Here is a 17,989-nt window from a genome sequence, read left to right as displayed (position 1 = left end):
AAAAGGTGCAAAGAAATTAGTTGGGGTTAGTTTAAGGAGGCAGGAGGGAAAATCAGTAAGTTATAAATTAAAGCAGCGACCAGCACTTTTGAATGAGGCGCCTGAAGCCATCACCGCTGGATAGCAGTATTATCGGTGTGCGCTATAAGCGAAACAAAGAAACAGCAGTTGTATTTTTATTTTTATTGGGTTATTTTACGACGCTGTATCAACATCTAGGTTATTTAGCGTCTGAATGATATGAAAGTGATAATGCCGGTGAAATGAGTCCGGAGTCCAGCACCGAAAGTTACCCAGCATTAAACAGCAGTTGTATGATGACGGTACCTTTGCACGAGTGTACTATTGGCGAATTAATCCGAAGCATTTATGCACGCTTTGTTTCGGGCTGGTAATGATGCACTAAAGACTAATCACTAGGGAGCGCATTTTCGTTCCCAAACAAGTTAGGAAAGTTATCGGTTAGTACAAAAGGTATAGTTTAGTACATAATAATAATATTAATGGATCATGACAACTGTAAGGGGATCGCTACTAAAATGAAATGGTCTATCCAGCTACTTTTTAACCACACAAAAGCACTAAAACTTCGAAACTAGCGCTCTACAAAATACTAGTGCTACATATGACAGAAAATATAATTAGATAATAATACTGAACTAGTATATAGAATATATATTACATAACATAATAGTAAACATGATGCACATTAACTGTATATACTCTATATACAATAAATGCAATTAATTCATGTAATAAAATCAATTCCGTTACTGTGAACAAAACATAATATTCTGAGACTATGAAATTTATATCTTTTACTATAATTGTCAGTAAAAAAATTGTTTAAGCTAAGAAACTGTTACAGACACAATTATAACAACAAAAAACAATATAAAAATTAACAATATTTATATTTTACACAATATATACAAATAATTCATTTATCAAAACCTATACGCTTTGCAATGAACGAAAACATACATTTTGAGGTCATGAAATGCAAATCTTTTACGAACGTCATATAAAATTTATTTAAACTCAGAGAATGTTCTTTCTACTTCATATGCCATTACAGGGACATATTTATAATACGTTACATCACAGCACAGATCATTTCACATAAATCACAGTATATTTCCATTTCTTATGCTGAAATAGTCCTTCCGAAATTCGAATATAACCAACTGTAACGTAGATCTTGCTGGAGATATTCTTTTGAAAAAAAGAAAATAAAGAAGAAATAAATATTGTATATTTTACAAATTAAGTGAAATTAATTTAGGCTCTAGCGACATTGGAATGAGACAAACTTATGTTCAGAAATTAGTTAGAAAATCATTTTAAAAAATACAGATCAAAATTAAATACAATATAACATAGATTGATAAATTAAAATAATATTAACACAAAAGTCTGAATGAAAATTCAACTTACTCAGTATTTGAATCAGACTACAATGTAGTCTTAACTTGGTGTTTTACTTAAACATCATTGGCGATGGAGCGTCTGTATTGTACTATGATTCATAGTCTATGCGTACCTGTTTGGAATTCTACCCTGTTTATGAATCCATGTGACATGATAGATGTATCAGGAGAAACTACTCGATCCGCTGTACGTTTGGGAACACAAATTCACTGCCTGCTAATCACCTATGACTAACAGGACTATATATCGTTCCCTTCATCCTGGCTGCTCGAATCAAGTCGCCAAACTATTGTACATTACCCTCCGTGATCATGTCCACTGACAGACCGACTAGGTGTTCGATATTTATCTATCCTCAAATAATTGTGCATCCAATTGTAGACAGTCTGGCATGGAAGGCAATGCACAGGCAGCATTTCTTTATGAATATCCTTCGTTGCCACACTTTTTTTTTTTCAGAAAAGTCGCACAACGGAGAGATTCTCAAAAATGGCACACTCATGCAGAGATTCTACCGTCCTGCATCTGATTCTTTCTTCGTTTTCGCCGCTTGTGAGCACATATACAACCGGATTGACACCTGTATGGTACTGCTATCTAGCGCTAACAGTTCAGACGCCTCATTAAAAAAATGTGCATCACTATTTCGAGTTATAAATTACCGGCTCTCCTTTGTACTAAGAGGAGTGTATTATGTTACTATTTACCATTTACGAAATTCAAACCTGTTTTCGGACAGTTGCTAGATTCTTGCGTGCTCAAACTTATGCATTAATATAGGCCTACTACTATTTATTTCTTACGAAATGTGTTAAGTTTCTTCTAGTACTTAGAAATCATAAGGAACGATTAAATGCTGTGTAACACCTTGGACTCTTCGAAACCAATATGCTACAAAGCAGACATGACCAATTTGCATATTTTATACATGGAAGAGAGCAACGCATTGTTCACCTTCGTTTTCTTCATCGTTCTGTTGCTGAATCTGCCTGTAGATCCATCTTTGGCAGAAGCTTCCTTCTACGTAACAATAGGCTGCTTCCCGTATTACATCATTTCCGCAAAGGGCAGGTCGCTTGCACCACCTGTGGAATATGTAACAAAAGGCAATTAATGTTATGACACATCACAGTGTCATTTCTGTTTGAAGAGAACTGCTTCGAGAGGATATCTTACAAGGAACTTCAAGTCGAAATTATCCTTGGAAATTTTTTCTCGGGTGAATACTGTATAGTAAAAGAGGCCCTCAAAAATCTAGCTGTCAATACAAACTGTAGTATAGTATGCATAAATTTGTTAAAAAAATAGCGCAAAATATTCATTGCCTATATATGACATTATTATTAATTTTTAAGCATACAGAATTCTCTCTTATTGTTATTATTTATTATTAACGGAGAAAAATTCGCTCTGACACTGGGGATCGAACCCAGGACCTTCCATTCTACCTACTGAGTGCCCTACCACTGAGCTATAATAAACAGAGAATTCTGTAGGCTTTAAAAATAAAATAATAATAATAATAATAATAATAATAATAATAATAATAATTGTACATCTTGATTACACAACTTTTAACACTATATCACTTCGGATCGTACCTGGATAACATGTTTCGGCCTGTTATGGGTCACATTACACTACACAAACACATCCCCACAGAAAACAAAACAAAAGGCGCCAAGACCAGCAACAACCAGTTCTGAAGAAGGCCCATAACAGGCCGAAACATGTTAACCAGGTACGATAGAATTTAGCACGAGAAAGACATATAATACATATTCCGAAATAATAATTGGTTGCCGGCTGTCCAAGTCACTTAACACAGTAGTGTGAGCGTGCTCCTGCATAATGACATATTGTATGTCGAAGTATTGAGTAGGACGATATGAAGAAACTAAGGAGAGAAGTTGGATCCGGTGCTGTGGATGTAACCCCGGCATAGCTCAGTGGTAGAGCACTAAGTACGTAGAACTGAAGTTCTAAGAAAATGTAACATTAGCGGTATAGGACAGTTAATCTCCCCTTAATGAATTTCCCTGTAGAACAGTAGAATACAATAGATCATCGATTATCCGAAACAATTGGGGACGGAGAGTGTTCGGATAATTAATTTTTCGGATAACCAATCATTTACGAAAATAAATTGTACCGGTGTCATAGGAGCAGTATGAAACAAAAAAAACCACTGATATTAAACACAAAACTGTACATATATATTTTGTATCACACGTGTTACAAATAAAATAGAGAACTGACTAGCCTAGTTTGACAAGTTCAAAATGACCATTAAAGTAGGCCTACAGTTTAGGAAAAGAAGTCCGATTTTTTTTTCAGAGCTGATTCGTTTTTTTCTGCTAAATCTCGCGAACAGCGCAAGCGGAACTTCTATATGGCGCACGCGAAAATTTGAATTTGTCGACTAAAAATCTTTCGGTTAACCGATGTTTCGGTTGATCGGTATTCGGATAATCGATGCTCTACTGTACTCTTATATGGGTACAAGTGACGTATCTGAAAAGAAAACGATTCAAGAGTATCCAGGATAAACTAAATGACAAAAAAATTAGTGGCAAAGGGATATATGTTTTGAAGACATCATACATTAAAATTAAAATTTAAAATTTCACGGAATTTACGAAAACTTAAACATTTTCAATCTTTAAAGAAACAAATATCAAGAGTCCTTCAATAACTGTCTATTAAAAATTACAAAATATTACATAGGTTGCAGGAACATATTCTGACTAGCGCTTTCGCTATAATAATAGCATCCTCAGGTCAGACTTTTGCGATGTTATGCTTTTCATATAAAGACATGGATAGACTAGTAACGTCGAAAAATGTTAAAGTACATGACGTAAAAATATAAAAATATGAAAAATACAATGATAAAAGAAATAAAAAGACTTATGAACAGTCTGAAATATATATATATATATGGTAGAAAAACCTTCATGAGGTCTCAAAAAATACATAAAAATATTTGACATGTGTGCAGGTGATAGATCACAATTTGGTAAAAAATATGCAGCTTAAAATAGCGACACAGACAATAAAAAGAATAAATTAAAATATTGCTTTGGATCAGTCACCACGACGTAGCAGCACATTGTAAAATAAGGTCTTTGGTCTTGGCGTAATAAAAGAAAGTGATGTTGTCTGTTCTGTGGCGTGGTGGTGACCACAACATCACTTTCTTTTATTACGCCAAGACCAAAGACCTTATTTTACAATGTGCTGCTACGTCGTGGTGACTGATCCAAAGCAATATTTTAATTTATTCTTTTTATTGTCTGTGTCGCTATTTTAAGCTGCATATTTTTTACCAAATTGTGATCTATCACCTGCACACATGTCAAATATTTTTATGTATTTTTTGAGACCTCATGAAGGTTTTTCTACCATATATATATATATATTTCAGACTGTTCATAAGTCTTTTTATTTCTTTTATCATTGTATTTTTCATATTTTTATATTTTTACGTCATGTACTTTAACATTTTTCGACGTTACTAGTCTATCCATGTCTTTATATGAAAAGCATAACATCGCAAAAGTCTGACCTGAGGATGCTATTATTATAGCGAAAGCGCTAGTCAGAATATGTTCCTGCAACCTATGTAATATTTTGTAATTTTTAATAGACAGTTATTGAAGGACTCTTGATATTTGTTTCTTTAAATTTGTTAACTTGTCGGACCAACATGCCTTTCAAATTTTCAATCTTATTTTTTCAAAAGTAACTGAAGTTCACTTATACCCCTTTGCTTCTAACCCCCCTCATTTCATTTATTTCTCTAAGAAGTATCACGCACCTGTATCGCTGCGTGGTGCAGGTCCGGGTGCACGGGGACCACCTGCTCCACCGTCCGTACCACTTGGTGTTGTACCGCAGGCCCCTGGACGCCACATCCGTGCCGTGCTGCGCCCGCTCGAGGTCATAATGGTGGTGCAGCGCCTGGGGACGAGGTCTGTTGTGAGGCAGTCTGGACGACGACATCTGCACCACGTGGAAGAACTCATCTCTCTTACGCTTGTGTTTTCTTCTTTTTTGACGTTGATATTGACAGTTTCTTCTTCGGCCTCTTCGCTTGTGGTGACAGAACCGTTCTTCCTATATGACAGTCATTGTTTATTTATTGATATTTGATTGGCTGTATAGACATACAAGCAGCTGATGGCCGTTTATCATGTATATATAGTAAATAAACATGCAGGGCTCGATAAAGACTGAAGAGAATCTTTTTAATATCTGGCTTGTTGTACAAAGTGTTAGGTAAATAAGCGCAAACATTTTGACAGGTGATAGATAAAATCAAAACGAAAATAAATTCCTTTGCGACTTCCAGGTTATGTTCTGTTATGTTATCCTGAAGGAGGTACGCAATCCCTAGAGCTACGTCTCTGAGAAATTTTACGCTGACTCCGAGTACAGTGGACTCTCCTAAGTTCGACTGAACAGAATTAAAAGTTCAGTCCAATAAGGATAGTGGGTGTGGCAGGTGAAATGAATACAAATTCTTATTGGTTATCCAACAACGAATACATTACTGTACTTGAATTTCCTGCCCGCCCCGAGATTTGTGTATGCTCTTCTAGTACCACAGTGGGTTTCGACAGTTCCGTTTCACAAAAGGCAAAAGTCTCAAATAGAAAAAGAAGAGTTCATTAATTAAAATCAGTGATCAATATGGATGCCCTAATCAATAAAATATTCATTTTTCCTTTAACAAGACACAGAACCAACTCCCATTCAAATGGCAAACTCATGTCTTAGTGCCCGTATAGGGGCGTGTCTAATTCTCCTACGTAAGCAGACGAACTACAGAATGTCGAACTTGTTTTCTGTCGAACTTAAGAGCTTCCACTGTATATTAGAATAGGACATTCCATTCCAATCCACTGACCAGGAAATGTAATAACTAGATGGTTGCGGACATCTACACTGAAGTGAGGTGATGCTCCGTCGTGCTGCAGTCACATTCTCTCACGGGCAGCAAAAGATAGTCCGCCAACTACTCAGACGGAATCCTTTGAGCGAACCGCAAATCATTGAGTACATGTGACCTTCAGACGGGAAGGTAGGAAATATGGCCCAATGAGATGGTCTTGTAATCTACAATGTCGACCCAGATATTTACAGCGAAACTGACTTGGTCGCTTCCTCTAGTTCCTATTTAATTTTTGCACGCGTTTACTGAATCATCTGGTATTTTTTATTACTTACGAGATTTCATTTTAAGTCACTTTTAAGTCACACGTTTTCACGTTGTAAGATTATTACTAACAATTAATTTATAAATACTTTATTTCAAATAAATTGCAATCTTGAAATTGACAATAACGCTATTTTTGGAGTCAGTATTGACCAGTGGCGTATACTGGTTAAAGGGTTTGGGCTACCGCTGACCCTATTATTACACAAAATATATCTAACAATTAATTTAATTTTAATTACTATGGTAAAACTAATAATACAAAATTATTACATTATGTTATATTATAAATTTTTTCTTTTGTAATTTCCTTGGGCTACCGCCGGTAGCCCCGGTAGTCCGCAAAATACGCCCCTGGTATTGACACAGCCATGAAAGATTAGACGATTTAGGACTTCTGTTTGATAAGCTGGTGCCTAATGAGAATATTGAGTGACAAATACATGTAGGGCCTATAGCTCTTGAGGTTATAAGCAAGGGAGTGAAGAAAAATATTCCTTCTCACATCAATGGATTGCAGACATCTCTGAGCGACAACAACGAGATATTTTGAGACCTGTTACGGGTGAAGCAGACCGCAATGTAGAAAATACGAGCGGTAATAACAAACCAATAAGTTGCGGCGTATCCATAAACAGAGAGCAAATGAGACCTCAGACAATAAAAAGGTCAATATTTTATAACAACAATATGTATTCCATACTAACTATCTGAATCTCTGGAAAAAGCTGTACAGGGAAGGCCGAAGAAACGGGAGATTTTTAAACTGTGAAATGAAATTTTAGATACAGTAGAACCCCGAATATCCGTCGCCCTATTAACCGATTGGCCGATTATCCGACTGTCTATTTCTCGCTTTTTTTTCTTCTTCAGAAATAAATAACTTATATGAAGTACTGTTTTATATATCATATTAGTAGGTCCTACATATGTTTTTGCTAGAGTGTGTTATTACAAGCCTCTATCGTTACAGAGTATTGTCTACTGTTCGAATTGACATTCTATAATATAACTCGTATATAAAATGTCTTCCACGGATGTTAACAGGAGACGTGTTATGCTAAGTATCGAAAAAAATGTAGATAATTGAATGGTTTGAGAAAGAGAAACTGTGGCTCATCTCGCATCAGAATACAAGATTGGAGTTATAACTGCGCGATTTAATAAAGAAAAAACAAGAATAAAGTGTAAACAAAGTATGTAAATCTACAACACGAGACCTCCTTTATTTCTATCTTTCATGAGGTAGTCATTACAAAGGGGTTCGTTGTCTCTTAAAAACCCATCGTTGACAACCAGACTTAAATTAATGAACTTCTGATCCACTACCTAGCGGGTTAAATACAAGACCATGGAGGAAATTAGAAAATCTTTCGTGGTATGGATTAGGCTTGTCCGATTTTTTCGATTAACCGTTCAGTCCATCCCCCTTCATTACCACGGTTAATAGAGGTTCTACTGTATTGTATTAAATTAACTTTTATTATATGAAAATATAGAATATAGTAGGGTAAACTAGGGTCTGTTGGACAGTCGGGCATGTTGGACACACTATACTTTAACGTGTTACCTCGCCACTTGTGGGCACCACATTCTGCTACAAGTCAATGACGGAAGTAGCCACGAATGGGGCTACTTCAGTCATTGACTTCTAGCAGAATGTGGTGCCCACAAGTGGAGAGGTAACACGTTAAAGTATAGAGTGTCCAACATGCCCGACTGTCCAACAGACTCTAGTTTACCCTAACCACTACTTCTTTAAAATTATATTCTTTAAATACCCTACATTCTTATAAACGCTCTTTGAAGTTTCTTATGACACTTTGCAACATATCGACTGTGATGTTTGAAATTTCTTCACAAATTACTATCTTCTGTTGTTCAATGTTTAGCGCTTTGTTTGAGTATACCTTACTTTTTTAGATACCCTCATAAAAATAAACCACATGAACTTAAATCGGGGGATCGTGCAGGCCAAAATGTCTCCATTTCTCGATATGGCATAATTCCCAAACAAATTTCGCATTTCCGTTATAGAGATGACTACAATATGTGCTGTTTCACCGTCTTGCTTAAACCAAGCTGATCTGTTGATACGAAAATTTATTCTTCTCAACTGACCACTTAAAAATGTTGAATCATTATCACATAACGAGCTGCATTAACAGTTTGCGCACGACCATTGGCATCCTCAAAGAAATATGGCCCAATAATTCATTTGGAAGAGACTTTAGTGCTGATCCTGTTTCTTCTAAATTGCGAACCCAGGTTTTGATCACATGGAAAGAGGGCACAGTATCATGACGACATAGTTGAAAGCGGCGGCGAAACTCCTACGAGCAGCTTCTGCGCATTGAACATTTAGATAATAAAATTTTACAGCAAATCCTCGTTGTTCACCAGTCCAATGCTCCATGTTTAATAAATTACAACAATAAAGCTAAAAAAATGACAATGAATCTAAGCCTGCTAAAATAATTCGTGTACTACCAACAACAAAATTTAAGTCGCTTGTTTCTTTGGCCCACCTTGTACGTATCCTCTCCTAAAGCCTTGCACGATTTTTTTTTATTTTAGTTGGTTATTTTACGACGCTTTATCAACATCTTAGGTTATTTAGCGTCTGAATGAGATGAAGGTGATAATGCCGGTGAAATGAGTTTGGGGTCCAATACCGAAAGTTACCCAGTATTTGCTCATATTGGGTTGAGGGAAAACCCCGGAAAAAACCTCAACCAGGTAATTTGTCCCGACCGGGAATCGAACCCGGGCCACCTGGTTTCGCGGCTAGACGCGCTAACCGTTACTCCACAGGTGTGGACTCCTTGCACGATATTTTACTACTTAATTAACTTATTATTCCCAGAACATGAATTTTACCAGCAATCGAAAAGTATTGGGGGGGGGGGGAAGTTTCCTTCCCAGGCAGGATTCGAACCACGAAAGTCTTAGTTACCAGTCTATCGTACTCTGGAGTGAACAAGGCTCTGAAATCAGCTACAAGGGTCGGTCCGGTTTTTTTGCCACTACTGTACAATAATTTCTGTTTAAATGTAAATTGAATATAAAATTCAATTTAACTTGAAAGTCTGAATAAGGAACAGTCTTACATTTCTCGCCTCTATGGCGATTCTTGAATGAATCCATTTCTGACGGTGACTTCTATATATCGAAATCCTATTTAATTTCTCAGTAAATTTTTTACCAAACAACCACACATAACAACAGAAGAAAAGGCGTATTTTTTGTGCTGCACACGAACATTTTTCGCTGCTTCACTCTGTTGTAAACATGTGCTGGTCTATTAAATTAAATGCGCCGCAGTGATGGTTGAGTCACGCCCTCCAGTATATCTAACAGAGTTACAGCGCTAATTCACTCGTTCCACAATGAGTTTTCATGGCTCACAACTCTAATTGCGATGACGCATTAATGTTAAAGTAACTTTAGAGTCTAGTCTGTTATCCGTATTTTATCGACGAAACTCTACGTGAGGAAAGAGTAGTCGCCAGCATTTTAAACTAACTTTCTCAACGTCATCTTTAATGACTTGAAATGTTTACTGAAATTGAATTCAATGAGGTCTAAGATGTACAGATAGTATTTTTAAAACTTCATTCTGAAGTACAACCCGCGTTTTACTCCATGGATATATCGCGAGTAAAGATGAACAAAACTAACTGCCGCTCTCGCTCGCTGTGTTCGTTGCATTTGTCTTTCAAGTCTCGTCTCGTCTCATCATGCTCGTGCGCTTCGAGTCTCACTCATCATTCTCGAAATAGCATTTGGTCTGAGTTACAAAATTTCGTAACTTTGAATGACATACATCATTGAAATAAATAACATTATAAAAGTTTAAATGAGACAAAAAGACAAAACAGAACAGTATCTTAGTTATCAAAATGTTCTGGTTCTATTACATGATATTACCTAGGTTATATACAGTGGATACAAAAAGTATTTCCACACTCTTGTTTTTCTTAATATTTAAATAAATATCAAGAAAAATTTTATAAATACAATTGTAACAGGTAACAGTAGTAATATTAAGAGCTATGTACTTGATAAGAATTGCGTACAGCTACAAATTGAAATAAGGATCTGAAAACTTTAATTTATTGTAGTAAAAAAAGTATTTGCACATTAAAACTCTCAATGCATAAGTCCTATTTTATTGGCTAAATCACATCAAATGAAATATTTGATGTTATAGTGGGATTAGTATGTGTATTGAAGGATAGAACACCAATAAGCGACATGAGTACGAAAGCATAAGAGTTACCAGAGTCCATGCGGGGTAGAACTGTCTTTCAACTTTGGCAAGGCCAGAATTGCCGTAAATTTGGAAAAGATCTGTCCCTGCCTTTTTCTACTGTGTTATTTGTGCAAGAAGTACGAGGAGACTCGAACAACAGTCAATAAACCGCGAACAGGAAGACCAAAATTCTTACACTTAGGGAGAGACGTCAAATAATTCACACTGTCATCAAAGATCCATTCCGAAGCGCTGTAACCTTAGCTGCTGACATTTCTACAACGTCGGTCAAGCAGGTTAGTCTTCAGACTATCAGGAATGTTTTGCATAGTACTATATTCCATGGCCGAACTCCGAGAAAAAAAATCCTACTTTAGTGAAACCAATAGGAACAAACTGTTGGATTTCGCTAAAGAATACAAAGGTAAGCCCCTGGAATTTTGGGACAAGTTTATTTTTTCCGACGAGGGCAAGTACAATCTATTTGGTTCTGATGAAAGAAAGTCAGTATGGCGGAGACCTAATCAGGAACTGAAAAAGGAAAATCTTACAGTCATAGTAAAACACGGTAGCGGTCATATCTTGGTTTGGGGTTGCATGGAATCCTCTGGAGTTCGAAATTTAGCAATAATTCATGGAATAATGAATTACAGAATGTATATCGAGCTGTTTCGCCATAATTTACTTAGCGCAGAAAAATTGAAAATTATTATTTCCAACAAGACAACGACCCCAACCACACTGTTCAAATAATAAAGATGTGGTTGTTGTATAACACACCCAGAAGGCTTGTGACCCCACCTCAATCACCTGTTCTGAATCCAATTGAGAATTTTTAGCACTTATTGGGCAAAGAAATCAGAAAACACCGCATATAAAACAAGACAAATCTTCATAATGCTCTTATGGAAGAATGGACTAAAATTCCTCCCGATACAACAAGAAAGTTAGTGCACGCCATGCCACGAAGACTAGAAGCCGTGGTTGAAGCCAATGGATTGCACACAAAGTACTGAGAGAAACTTCTCTAGTTTGCTTGAGTTTATTATTTAATTTACTGGCTGTGCAAATACTTTTTTTAACATTAAAAATGCAGTTTTTAGTTTGTAATTTTATTTTGTAACTATATGCAATTGTTATTGATTATATAACTTGTTCTTTCCATGCTGCTACTTACTAAACTTGTATTCAGAAAATCATCGTTATTATTTCTTTGAACATTAAAAAACAAGGGTGTGCAAATACTTTTTGTATCCACTGTAAGTAGAAAAAAAATTAAATAAATTTGCATTTCTAAGAAATATAAAGCATAACATTAATATCTTTTTACTTGAGATTGCACACTTGATCTTATACAACAATAAGAAAGACCTCTTTCAGATTTCCCAACAACGGGACTGCCTCATTGGACAAAGCATAACAAACACACAGAGTGAAAAAAAAACCAGAGAGAGAAATGTGGGGAACGAACAAAAAAGGGAAATTAAGTACAGGAAAAATAATAGCACACATATAACAGGCCTAAACATGGTAAACAAACAGATTAGACGTTCAAACAAAGTTATTCCTTTTTAGGAAACAAAGTACAGGTGGTATTTTAAAATGACAAGTGATCCTCTGATAGCAGTAAGGGAAACATCACGAATGAAGTCGTTGTTCAGCTGAAACTTCTTGCAGAAACTGACAAAGAGGCGAGGTATTGTGTCCCTAGCGCCAACCATTAGCCCAACTACTTCAATGGAGGTGAGGTAATATTTCTCCAAGTAGAATGGAACTGTGGGCTCATAAATTCTGCATTTTTCTGCGTGGACTTCAGTGGGGTGTTGTTCCTGTGCCTCGAACCTGACTGTCGGGTCGATAATGTAGGCGGATGTGGAGCCTGGTGGAATGACAGGCCTGATGGAATACGCCGACAGGATCCCTCTTGAGAGATGCCAAAGTAGATACAAGTTCAGTCAGGTACAAAGAACTGTGGCGATTCAAGGTTGCTTGACTTAGGAACTTCGGGAGTGATCAATCTCGAGTCTCGGAACTCACAACCAGTCTTTACGTCAAGGACGCGACTAATACAACATTGCCGTGCGGGTCTTCGGCTTTGCGGGCGCTGTTAGTCTCGATCGTTGTTCATCTCTAATCGCTAGATATTTAATCAGTAGTCTTTAAGGGAGGAGGTACACCATTTGCCTGCAAAAATTTAATGGAATTCATTTCCTTTAATATCAGCTATTATAAAACCTAAATGAACTAAACTTTTCAAGCCTAATATACGTAGGCCTACATTACACTTTAAAAACACTATTCAGAACATTAAAATATCTAATAAGTACTTGTAAAAATAATATCAAAGTTGCATAAGTTTTTTACAATCGTAAATCATTTACATAATAAAATATACAATTAATTAATATCTGCATGATTCTTTTACTGGAATGTTTTAAAGATCTATATGAACAACAAAGTCTAGATTCTTTTACTTATTTCTTCAGAAAATATATTTTTTAATAAAAAAGTTTAGAAAATGTAATATTGAAGGTAACGAATAGGTAAATTACCTTAGACTATGTTGGCAGATGTCATCGCCATATAAACTCAGAACCATTAAGAAATAAATAACCATAGAATGACAGCCTTTTTTTATTCATGACCACGATTTCATGACCGTCTAAACGGACCACATAATCAACACAGCGGTTAGGAAAAGTTAAATGCTATATCTTGTGTGCAATGAATATTATATTATGTAACTTCAAAATAATTCAGATAATGTAGATATGAATGGTAAATTTGCTACTTATTTGTGTTAGTGCAATATTTAATCATGAAATATCGAGGTAGGCCTAATGCATTAATTTCTTATTGAATGAAGTTTGTACATTGAATATTGCATTTTCTTTAGCAATGCGTTTAATGAATAGCAGTGTGTAAAGTGATTACTTAGGCCTACTTTTTACGCACTAGTGTTTTAAAGGCTCACTTTACGCACTGATAACAGAGGGAAAAATGCAACCTTACGCGCTATTGTAGGAAAAGCAAATTATGAGTGCGTGTTTTACGAGTCTCTACACATTACAATCAAAGTGTTCCAAATGAAAAATTTATCCTTCTTTCTTATGTGCTCGCTACCAATTCCTTCTACCGATTCTACCGATTTCCAAGGGACTAGCTTTGTTTTGTTTCCGCATGTTCACTGAACAGCAAACCTGTACTGTATAAGTAGGGTTAGATGCCACCGAGCTACACTCCATACATACTTACACTGTTGCGGGTTGTTTGGAGACTATAAGTAACCAAACGCAGGGCTCTAATTATTACTAGCGATCTAATGACAAATACAGGATGATTACGTCACGAGTAGCGATAGGTATACGTTCCTCAAACCGCACTTTGTCCTAAACTATCAATATCCCCAGCTCCCAAAAATACACTAGAAAAAGCTGTAATTTCCCTTGTTTACAGAAGTATAAAGTGACAGAGATCGTGAAGAACTAATTCTCAGATCGATATAGTGAAGTTTGAAGGAGGCTTGTAGGGGAATCTATATCGGTGGGGACCTTGGGGCATGCACACCACTCCGGGAGGACAATAGGCCCACCTAAGTGCCTACGTGTCCCTTCCCACAAGGTCGATTAATAGATATAGGTCATTCGTTATCTGGTGAACCAAATGCATGTGTGCGCCGTAGCTTTAATAAGAAACTTATGGCGGGAGTAAGTCAGCTAGTTAGCTGAAGTGGAAGCGTAGCGAGAGAAGCTCCCAGTCTACTTTCTTCTTCCCCTCACTCGCAGATAGGTTCCACGGGATAACGAATGACCTATAATAGAATTCCCAAATCTGATTATGAGGCATTGAAGACCAAGAGAGTAAATTGCTCTCTCATGTACAGGGATTCGCTCAGCTTTGTCGTGTTATGAAGAGTTTCTTATAACTAGAATGACAATAAGACAATTAAAGATTGAACTAACCTTGAGAACTATATTTCCACATTTGTTTGGTCTTTGGCAACGACGCTTGCGGGTCTGAACACATCTGTGGTCACACCGCGACCATTCAGACCACGCCGAATAGAAGAGAATCTTTGGAGATGACGCTGAAAGAGAAACACTGCTTGAAATAAATATTTTACCAAATTTCTCGATTAGATTATAAGCACATGATTAAATTTGTTAGTTGAGAGATATGTGGCAAATTAAAGGTTAATTAATAATTTGTTAGAGACAGTTATTTTCTAATTTGGTAATTTCCTTCATTCTTTTACAATCAGGTTATAGTAAATGGGATAGGACATAGGGTGCTCTGGAGAAGCATTTTAAGAAGCAGATGATTTAATAGAAGGAATCAAGACATATAAAATCAAGATATAAATTTACTCTTTAACACATCATATTTATTCAGGTTAAAAAGTCTTAAGCAATTATTTTCAATCTATGTATCATTCTAAATATCTTCACGCTCTCCGAAATCGATTTTATATTCTTAAAGACGCTTATTTAGAAGTTCCTTATATAAAAACGAGTCAGGAAAACCCTACATACATTGTGGAATTCACCCCACCGACCCTGGCCGGAGGAGAACAGCACAGGGGAAGCTGGGAGTGGGGATGTAATGGAACTGATAAGAGGTGTTGACATGCTAAAGGTCTGACCATTCATTTACCGCAGGGGTTAATACATGTATATAGCGATTTGTTAATATTTTTATGAAGTTTGTACTGTGGACGTTTTCAGTTCGGAAGCTGGCGAATAGGGGCGTGGTTTCAAGTAGCTTTGGAGTAACAGTTTTTTTTATTGGGTTATTTTACGACGCTGTATCAACATCTAGGTTATTTAGCGTCTGAATGATATGAAGGTGATAATGCAGGTGAAATGAGTCCGGGGTCCAACACCGAAAGTTATCCAGCATTTGCTCGTATTGGGTTGAGGGAAAACCCCGGAAAAAACCTCAACCAGATAACTTGCCCCGACCGGGAATCGAACCCGGGCCACCTGGTTTCGCGGCCAGACGTGCTGACCGTTACTCCACAGGTGTGGACGAGTAACAGTTGATGCATTTCTTTTATATTCTTCATTGGGCTGGTGAGATAAGTCCAGTATAATACGTAGCTTGGGTATGAGATATATACGAAAGAGGCATCCTCTAACCTTTAATGGATCTTTTTAGGATATTATTATCACAATGTTTTATAGGAAGTTCTTAGAAGGTGAACAAATATCTTCAGGAATTAAGCTTAAATTTATATTGTTATAGGAAAAGAAATGGAAGGCAATGTGTCAGTTACAAAGGAATGTGTGTAATGAATCCATTTATGAAAACATTAACAAGGATGATCAAACATGAATTGGATAAGTAATATATAAGCACATAAAAGAGCAGAATGGTCGTGTATGGATAATATATTTATATTAAGACAGGTGTTGGAGAAATGTCGAGTAAAAGCACACAAAAAACAACATTAATATTTATTGGCATAATTAATTAATAAAAAACTCTTTCTTCAATAGCATCCGAACCCTGAACTTTGTAGTCCACGAGCAAGCACGCTAACACAGACCTATCAGAATGCTTGCGATGAATTGTCATAATAATTGTACAACGTAGCCTATATTGTGTTTGTTTAATAAAGACTCTTAGGCATTAATTTGATCTTATTGTTTTTAAGTAGGTTATTTTACGACGCTGTTTCAACATCTTAGGTTATTTAGCGTCTGAATGAGATGAAGATGATAATGCCGGTGAAATGAACCCGGGGTCCAACACCGATAGTTACCCAGCATTTTCTCATATTGGGTTGAGGGAAAACCCCGGAAAATCTCAACCAGGTAACTTATCCCGACCGGGATTCGAATCCGGGCCACCTGGTTTCGCGGCCAGACGCGCTAATCGTTACCCCAAAGGTGTGGACTATTTTCAGATTAATTTCGTGCTTTTTGCATTAATTGTGAAATACCTTCCTGTAGCCATTAGTATTCAAATAATACTGGTTCAAAACCGTTGTTAGGTTCTTGAAGTGTGAATCGTCCTCTGTAAGGATGCTATTACACTACCAAAGTTCTTTGATAAAGAATATGGTAAAATATTTTATCAAAGATATTTGATAAAAGATAGGATTTGGGGTATATTACACTACATAAAATCTTTTATAAAATATTTTATCAACAGTAATCTCACTAGACTTTTTGATTTATCTAGAGAAAATCAAAACTCGAGTGGGATTTAATTGACTATTACAAGATTAGAAGAAAGTATATAAAGATTAGAAGTAACGAAGTACTCCAATACAATAAAATATTAATTGACTTACGAAAATACAACTGTCTCCAAATGTATTATTGTACCATCTCAACATTACAAATATTACGCTAGATGCATGCTAGATGGCAGTAGTGTCTTTATACAGACACTGTAATGATTACTATTCAATAAATCTTAATATTAAACCATCTCTGATACGTGACTATCCATAATATCATATAGCAGAAATTCTTTTTATCCTCTCAGAGCAGAAGCTATAACATAACCTAACTAATATACATAAGTGTTAGAAAAGTTTTAATTAACGACGATGACATAAAAAATAAACATGAATAATTATTGAATGTACAATTTTCAAATTTGAATGTGGTTGGTGGTTCAATTGATGTTATATTGGACGTGTGCGTAATAGAAGTGGAACTCGTTGATTTAGGCCTACATGGTGTATTCAACTTATTCAGGATTTCCGAATGGTGCTCTTCATTTATTTGTAAATCGGATTTCAGAAGATGCATAGGTATGATCAGTGATTTTTATTAATTCTTGTTCTTGAATGCCAATGCGAGTCATATTTGAAACTGCTGTGCATCGACTGGAGTGTTTTGTAATTTTATATATATTTTTGATGTCCAGACCAGCGCAGTTTCAAATGTTGGCAAACAAAGAAACAAATGCTAGGGACGCGATAAAATTAAACAAATCCTAGGGACGCGATAAAATTAAACAAATGCTAAGGACGTGATAAAATTGTGCGATAAGCAGCCATGATTGGTTGAAATACGTCCTTTCGTACCGTTTTATTGGTCAAAAGTAGTATGACGTAGTAAGAGTGT

The 17,989-nt window shown here is 36.2% G+C and overlaps 1 protein-coding gene across 2 annotated transcripts in view; it reads right to left on the bottom strand.

Annotated features, from left to right (window-relative positions):
- The window catches only part of LOC138716289 (uncharacterized), a 325,120-nt gene that overhangs the window by 37,621 nt on the left and 269,510 nt on the right, over nt 1-17,989 (bottom strand). For both annotated transcript variants that reach the window (XM_069849220.1, XM_069849221.1), the window contains exons 4-6: nt 14,870-14,994; nt 5,252-5,550; nt 2,386-2,516 (exon numbers count right to left, since the gene is read on the bottom strand). In XM_069849220.1, coding sequence (XP_069705321.1) covers nt 2,386-2,516; nt 5,252-5,550; nt 14,870-14,994 — 555 coding nt within the window. The remainder of the gene's footprint in view (nt 1-2,385; nt 2,517-5,251; nt 5,551-14,869; nt 14,995-17,989) is intronic.

Source organism: Periplaneta americana, chromosome 16 (genome assembly GCF_040183065.1).
Source record: "Periplaneta americana isolate PAMFEO1 chromosome 16, P.americana_PAMFEO1_priV1, whole genome shotgun sequence".
Taxonomy (NCBI): domain Eukaryota; kingdom Metazoa; phylum Arthropoda; class Insecta; order Blattodea; family Blattidae; genus Periplaneta; species Periplaneta americana.
Note: the sequence above shows the minus strand (reverse complement) of the source record. Positions and strands in the feature narration are given on the sequence as shown.